Source organism: Plutella xylostella, chromosome 9, assembly GCF_932276165.1.
Source record: "Plutella xylostella chromosome 9, ilPluXylo3.1, whole genome shotgun sequence".
Classification (NCBI taxonomy): domain Eukaryota; kingdom Metazoa; phylum Arthropoda; class Insecta; order Lepidoptera; family Plutellidae; genus Plutella; species Plutella xylostella.
In genome coordinates, this window is record NC_063989.1 from 2,883,642 (window position 1) to 2,890,841 (window position 7,200).

At 37.2% G+C, this 7,200-nt stretch overlaps 2 protein-coding genes across 4 annotated transcripts in view; both read left to right on the forward strand.

Annotated features, from left to right (window-relative positions):
* LOC105381046 (forkhead box protein O) overlaps positions 1–1,897 on the forward strand; it is a 64,287-nt gene extending 62,390 nt beyond the window's left edge. For all 3 annotated transcript variants that reach the window (XM_038108457.2, XM_038108463.2, XM_038108470.2), the window contains exon 9: positions 410–1,897. The gene's annotated coding sequence lies outside the window, so the exon portion shown is untranslated. The remainder of the gene's footprint in view (positions 1–409) is intronic.
* Positions 1,898–6,014: 4,117 nt separating this feature from the next.
* Positions 6,015–7,200, forward strand: LOC105381045. Its single transcript, XM_038108226.2, has 3 exons — positions 6,015–6,170; positions 6,559–6,670; positions 7,037–7,200. The coding sequence occupies exons 1-3, from the start codon at positions 6,083–6,085 to the stop codon at positions 7,152–7,154; spliced, it is 318 nt and encodes a 105-aa protein (XP_037964154.2). The 5' UTR covers positions 6,015–6,082; the 3' UTR covers positions 7,155–7,200.

Here is a 7,200-nt window from a genome sequence, read left to right on the forward strand (position 1 = left end):
TTAGGTACCTACCGATTTTTTTCGTACCGAGGAAGTTTTTTTATTAGTAAAAGTATTTTAGTCGTATGTATTTTGTTAAACGCATCTAGGTGTTAGCTAAGGTTGGGGGATGTTAACGCGTTAAGCGACCTATTGGTACACCACTTTCCATACACGGTCCATTTTTTATCACTCACTCACTCACTCACCGACCTACCTAGTTTCTCTAAACCTCAGTTTCTGAGAAGCTATGTACAAAACCTATCGATTACTACAATTATACTTATTAAGAATTCAATGTTTGAGAAATGTAACTCTTAAAAACTATTATTTGGAACCTAATTCTTCTTTAAAACTGACCATTACAAGTAGGTACTTTAAAAATATTTCACCAATCATAATTAATATAAAAAAATATGTTTTGTTACAGTGTACGTGTTGGTTGGACAAGGACTTTGTATCTAGAGCTTCGCAGCGACTTCCAGACAACTTAAGAACATCACAAAGACTATTGACGGGGAGAAAAAACTGTGCGAGTTCGAGTGAGAATGAAAGTAAAATATAAACTAGTGACTTCTGTAATACGTAATTCCGTATAGCAATGAAATATTTGTATGTTAAAAGTAAGCGTCCACCTATAGGTTTTGCCGTGATTTTTTTTTCACCGTGATTTTCATAAATGTAAGGAGAAACGGCGTCGGCAATGCTGATGAATTGAACGCACTTGTGTGATTTTTTATACAAAGAATACTAAATGCAATGCGTCCGACGTCCGTATATAGCGTACCTACGATGTCGAAAGGTGGACTTTGCTTTAAGCTAGCTAGACATTGAAGAGCGATTTGAATCATTTGCACTGTTTACTTAAAGTATTCTTGTGGTCCAATGCGGCTCTAAAATCTAAAAACTGAAAAAAAAATCGTGAAACTGTAAAGTCGATGTATTGAATCCATATTTGATTCATGATTTTATATTGAATATTTTTTCTGTGCTACAGATCTTAGGTTGTAAGTTAAAGGTAGAGTTATCTATCTAAAAACTCATGATTTTTTTAAATATACTATTGTAACGTTGTTAACGACGTTTTTCAGTACAAGAGTACCAACTGAAATAAAAAATACATGTAGGGCGATGATGTTTTTAGAGTGTAGCGTAGGTAATTACATGGTTCGTAAATAAGCTGAAATTCCAAAATTAGCATTTTAGTCAAGTGTTACCTAGTTAACGGATGCAGTAGGTAGATACTTAGGAGAAAACCGTTTTAAATATTTTTTCGCGTTTGCAACGATATAGCCTGAAACATTATAGGGTGCTACTAAATTTATATTAAATAAAATGTATTTAGACTACTAAATTTGAAAGACTTCCTACGCCCCAATCTTATCTTCAACGATAATTTCACAAAAAAAGTTTTACCTACCCTAAATTGTTTGTTTGTTCTTAGTTGAATATTTGTAACATACCTACTTAGTCTCAAAAAGCTACCGCTATCTCCTCAGTTAACCACTCACACAAACTTTTGATAAATTTATGGAGATGGTGCTACATCGTACTACAAAAAATAGCCAATTATAAAAAAAAAACTTTTAACATTTGTAAAAAATTACGATTTACAAGAAAATGTTGTTGTACCTATTGTAAGTAGAATATTTTGGTAAATGTTTTTATTAATCCGTAATGTATAAACGACAGAATTATAAGCACTTGGTTTAAGCTACCGCACAAAGTAACATAAATATTATAGTTCAAGATCCGTTTTAGTCAGTTCTCTAGTCCAAGTGGCCCCCCACTTCCTCTCAAATTGTACAGAAGTTTACTCATAGATAGGTACAATAGAGTTTTGATGTTTTAGAAGCGGCTGACTGACTGTTTCAACTCTGTGCAAGAATATAACCTAACTGGGATATTAGTTGGTATGTAACCAAGAAAAAATTGTTACCAACAACATTTTTTTGACGAAAAAGACGAGGCAAATAGACTTTTGGTAACAGCCGTTTTGCAATTTCTCATAGTGTTTTTATCGTGCTTAATTTTGTCGATTTGCCCACAGACTTACTGCCAGCGTAGGTTATGTTTCTTACATAGCGTTAAGCGTTACGAGCGTGTTGCATTCTGTAAATTACCTCAGTGGACTATATGTGATAGACTTAGCCATTAAGTGTTCAATTAAAATACATTATCATAAGTCAATTCTTTTAAACTTGGTGCAAGTTGCAATCTACATAGGTACTCTAGGTTTCGTTTCTAGCTCCTACGAAACACACAAGCTTACTTCCCAGCTTTTTCTAAACAATGCATATTTTTGCAGCTGACATTGGTGCTAAAGATAATATTTTTTGGAGTTCTAATGTGGAAGAAAACAACGTACAAAATAAAAGTGGCATTGTAATAATTGTAGACCATTGAGTTGTGGCTTAAATTTTCTAGCTTCCATTGAGAAAAATCATTTTAAAATAGGTACTGATAGAATTTTTGAGTGAATGTACCATTATTATGTGGAATAGCTAAACATCTATAATGATATAGGGATCGCGAGTCAATTTCTCGCCATACTCAAAGCGCGACATTTGGTGAATAAAGCATATTTTAGTGAACACCAAATTTCGTGCTTAGGGCACACGGACCCTTAAAATTGTGTAAAACCCCACAGATAGCACGGTTGATATATTTTAATTGTTAGATAGTACATGGATGTGGATGTGTCGTAATTCTGTTTAAGGAAAACCTTTCGAGAGGTATCTCAGGAACATAGGATAAGGTTGTTAGTGGATTATTCTCGTGGTTGTTGAAATATACATATAAATAAAATAGAACTTAGATTCGTTGTGTGACGAGCTGTGTTATACATAAATGTCAATGTAAATGGTCAATTAAAATTGGGCCGAATTAAAAGTCTGTTCCGTTAAGTATGTAGGGTAACGTAACGTACCTTGGGACGCTTGTACCTCGGGACATTGATTGTATTTTAAAAACCGGCTAAATAAACAAATTATAATTCTACCCTAGGCATAGTATTTTACTCGCTTGGCAAAACTAGTGAGTCTCGTGATCATACCAGCATCTAGTGTGTGGTGAAGACAGTATGAAGTTTTTTGGAGTCAAAAGTAGCTTTTGTATAGTTTTTTGTGTTGCTTTATCTCATTGAGGCATGCTCAAAATAAATACATGGATGTCACGTATAACTTTTCAGTTATTTAATTTTATGACATGGCAATTATCTGAAAGATTCCTATTGATTAAAAATAAAGATATTTAAATTTTGGTTAAATATTGCTTTTTTGTACCTTGGGACACGATTAAATTTGTACCTTGGGACACTGTTTCCTATGGCTTTGTACTATGGAAAATGCAAACATCTAAATAACGCCTTATATCTCTGTTCTTATTAGTGCCAGAGTGAAACTAGACAGAAGAGAGATGCAGTAAATAAATAAGAACAAAGATATAAGGCGTTATTTAGAAGTTTGCATTTTCCATAGTACAAAGCTATAGGAAACAGTGTCCCAAGGTACAAACGTGTAACGTACCTTGGGTCAAAACAAGCATTTTTACTTTTATCTTAATTTAATAAAATCTATCCACACTAAAGCTTAAGCACAAATACTAGTGATAATAGATTATATATCCTACCGAATAAAGAAAATTTCACATTAATATCTTAGTTGTACGCTGCGATAGCTTCATTCAAAGTTGGGGTAGTCGAAAATGTCCCTAGGTACGTTACGTTACCCTACCTACCTTTATTTTTATTAGGTGTGAAAATATCTAGGTTACCTTTATAAAATACAGTGACGATCTTCAGTTTCATTTGGGAATTGCAAAGTCCCGTCAGTTAGATAAGATTTTATCGAGTACTTTTTCTCATTCATTTGTAAAGTTGCAGTGTTTGTTTCATATTTTTATGTTATTTTATAAAGTTGTTTAAATTTCAGTTAAGTTTAGTAGGAAATGGGACGAGTAAATGTCGAATCGTCCAGGCCTCAGTGTTAGTTAGATTTATGTAGTATAATAATATATCTCTATGTGTGGAAAAAGCTATGTTCATATAATTTCAAAGGAAACACATCATGTATTAGGTAGTGTAATTATTATACTTATAGTTACGTTGGTTCTTGATCAGCAATTCATAGCCATGTCGGACGATTCTTTTACAGATGAAAATCTGTGTAAATTATTTTGTAAAATATTATTAAACTTTATATGTTTGCATTATTACTATGTTTATATCGTAAATCCTTGTTATTTTTTTGCAGTTGGCTTATCTTATTATAAGTAGTTCAACAAAATTGTTAATAAAATATAGGGTAAATGAATTACTGAATTATGCGTTTCAATGTAAATACGATAGACAAAAACATGTATGTAGAAATACATAAATCCTATTTATGTATTAAATTTGATATTGTTTTGAAACAACAAAAACCTTGTTTTATTTAACATAATAAACACACGCACTCACGCCTTGTACTAATGTAGGTACTCCCTTGCGGGGTAGGCAGATTTATTTAACATAATAATTAGGTCATACCTACTATTAAGGGGTTCACTAAAGTGGCCTTCCGAGTGACGTATCAATAATAATTAGGTACTCTACAATACCTACAAAGTACTATATACGTATAGGTAACTTCCATCTCAACCTGGGCAGTCGGCAACTGTGGCTAAGCCATCCGTTAAAACATAGTGCGGCAAGTCCCGCATCCTCGGCATGCATAGAATGGATGGGTCCATAAAATGCAGAAACCTACTGCCGTATCTGCTATGTCAGCCAGCAACCAAAGGGCCAAGTGTAGGTTTTTCTTAACCGTCATCATCATCATCATCAGCCAATAATCATCCACTGCTGGACATAGGCCTCTCCCAAGGAGCGCCACAACACTCGGTCCTCGGCCTTCCTCATCCAACCACTACCCGCTACCCACCTAAGGTCGTCAGTCCAGCGGGCAGGAGGGCGTCCCACGCTGCGTTTGCCTGTTCGTGGTCTCCACTCGAGAACTCGTCTACCCCAACGGTTATCGGTTCTTCGGCAGATATGACCAGCCCACTGCCACTTCAGCTTGCATATTTTGACAGCTATGTAACCTTAAGCCTCGTATTCACTAGGCGACAAATTGTCGCAGAACCTGTCTAGGCACATGTCGTCTACGTGTCGCCGCGACGTCGCGCTCTGTTCTGCGACGTCGCACGCGACTATACAGCGACATCTACGTGTCGCAGAACAGGTTCCGTGTTTTGGCTCGCGAGACAGAACTTCCTGCGACATTTGTCTAGCGACCGCTGTTGCAGAGTGTGGACGCGTGCGCGACTTCTAGCACGCAGCACACTGCCACGACTTCCTCGGGCGACATGTCGGCGGAGACTGCTGGTGTGGACAAGCAACATGTATCACGACATGTTACCAAAATGTTCTGAGAACACGCACCGTAGATGTTCTGTAACAGTCTCAGAACTTGTGCCCTAGTGAATTCGAGGCTTTAGTTCTTAGTTTCTTAACCGATCGAGCAGTAAAAATCACTCAAAGCTAGTGTAGCGCGTGTACAGTTAGGTGTATACAATATTGCGTTTACTCACCACTACTTGAGCCGTGTAAAAACTCGCATTCCTCATGCTGAGATCCTCGGACTGTGGGGACTATAGGGGTATTTCCATAAAATATCAACTCTGTTCATGGTGGCGCCATCTATTAAAATGAATTGAAACTAGTACGACACCTGAAAAACTAAAATGGTTCAGGAGAGAAGGAATTTTCAAAGCGAAGGTAGTTCAGGATATAGCCTCTAGATGTAGAACCTGGCCTTAGCTAACCATAGAGTCTAAACTTAGAATAAGAAATAATAAGAGTCTCGCGCTTCTCGTTCCAAAAAATAACTATAATCGAAAAAATATATACTCTAAGATACCTAATCGAGAACATTTTTACTATGGGATTGGTCTGGAGTCCATAGAAGTATCTAAGATCGTTATTATTCTGAGGAGTGATTGGTTTTCTCATAATGTTTATATTTTGACGTGTCTTATCCAAGTCGTTTCATCTGTTAAAAAATTTCCGTTCCTTTCCTTACCAAATAAAATACGAATAAAAGTATTCTATTAGAAGATAAAAATGCGCCAACGGATAATATCCTTAAATAAAAACGTTGCAATATTTTTGCATGCAAGAAAATATGCCAGCAAAGCTCCTGCTAAAAAGGGTAAAGTACCTATGTTCTTACTACGAACAGGAACCGATATACTGGCGCTAAGTTTAATATAGGTTCAATAGCTTTCTGCCTACTGATATCCTATTCAACACAACCCTTCACGTCCCCACTGCTGGGGCACGGGTCTCCTTCCAATGAAGGATTGTTTTAAGCTGCGTACAAACCGGCCCAACGAACGGCCAACGATGGATAATTATCATACATAATACAGGGCAGATTGCAGCAACGAAGGTCAACGATACCCGTTCGTTTGGCCGGTCTGTACGCAACTTCAGGCCTAGTCCACCACGCAGTACGGGTTCATGGATATCCTATTACCATCAATGTATTTACCTGCCTATCTTCAATAATCTTGAAACTTCGGATATGTTATTCCCAGCGCACTGCGACGCTCACATGAACGAGCTGCCCATCCCGTGCGGCCCGTGGGAGGAATACTACAGCGAACGACAATCATTCTACAACAAGTGGCTGGCCGTCGGGGTGATATGGTATAATACTGACAAGTTTAATCGGTAGTAGCTCGTTGGATGCTTTGAAATAGGTAGAGTCGAAAGTTGCTAGCGTTGCGTTTCATTAGTGTCTAGGACGCTCAACACACAGAAAACGTTCATACACGGTGTAGTGTGGACGTATTAGCGTACCTAAATAAGTTGTCTATAACTGTAATGTGTCCCTGTGTAACATTCTCTGAACTTTTATCTACTTGTTCAATAGGTAGAAATCACATTACTGACCTGTAAATATGTTCTAGATGGCCACTCCATCTGTCGTAAAATATACATCCCTAAAAATGCTTTAAGTATATCATCAAGTCACATGATGTCTATGCTACGACACAATAATATTCCTTCCAGGTGGCTATTCTCACTGGGCATGGTGGTATACACGGACAGCGTGTTTCTGAACTGGAGCCCTCCCTCACACCCCGCGGCTCCGAGCAACATGGCCGATGAGTGCGAAGATGAGGAATAGGACCCTTTGTTTATGTTTTGTTGGCGGATGAGTGTGGACACGACGA

What these genes read in the sequence shown, in the direction of transcription:
- LOC105381045 (XM_038108226.2), top strand. Translation starts at nt 6,083, where the DNA reads ATGCGCCAACGGATAATATCCTTAAATAAAAACGTTGCAATATTTTTG. An exon ending in CAAAGCTCCTGCTAAAAAGG is followed by an intron (nt 6,171 to 6,558) that starts GTAAAGTACCTA and finishes TGTTATTCCCAG; the next exon opens with CGCACTGCGACGCTCACATG. An exon ending in CTGGCCGTCGGGGTGATATG is followed by an intron (nt 6,671 to 7,036) that starts GTATAATACTGA and finishes TATTCCTTCCAG; the next exon opens with GTGGCTATTCTCACTGGGCA.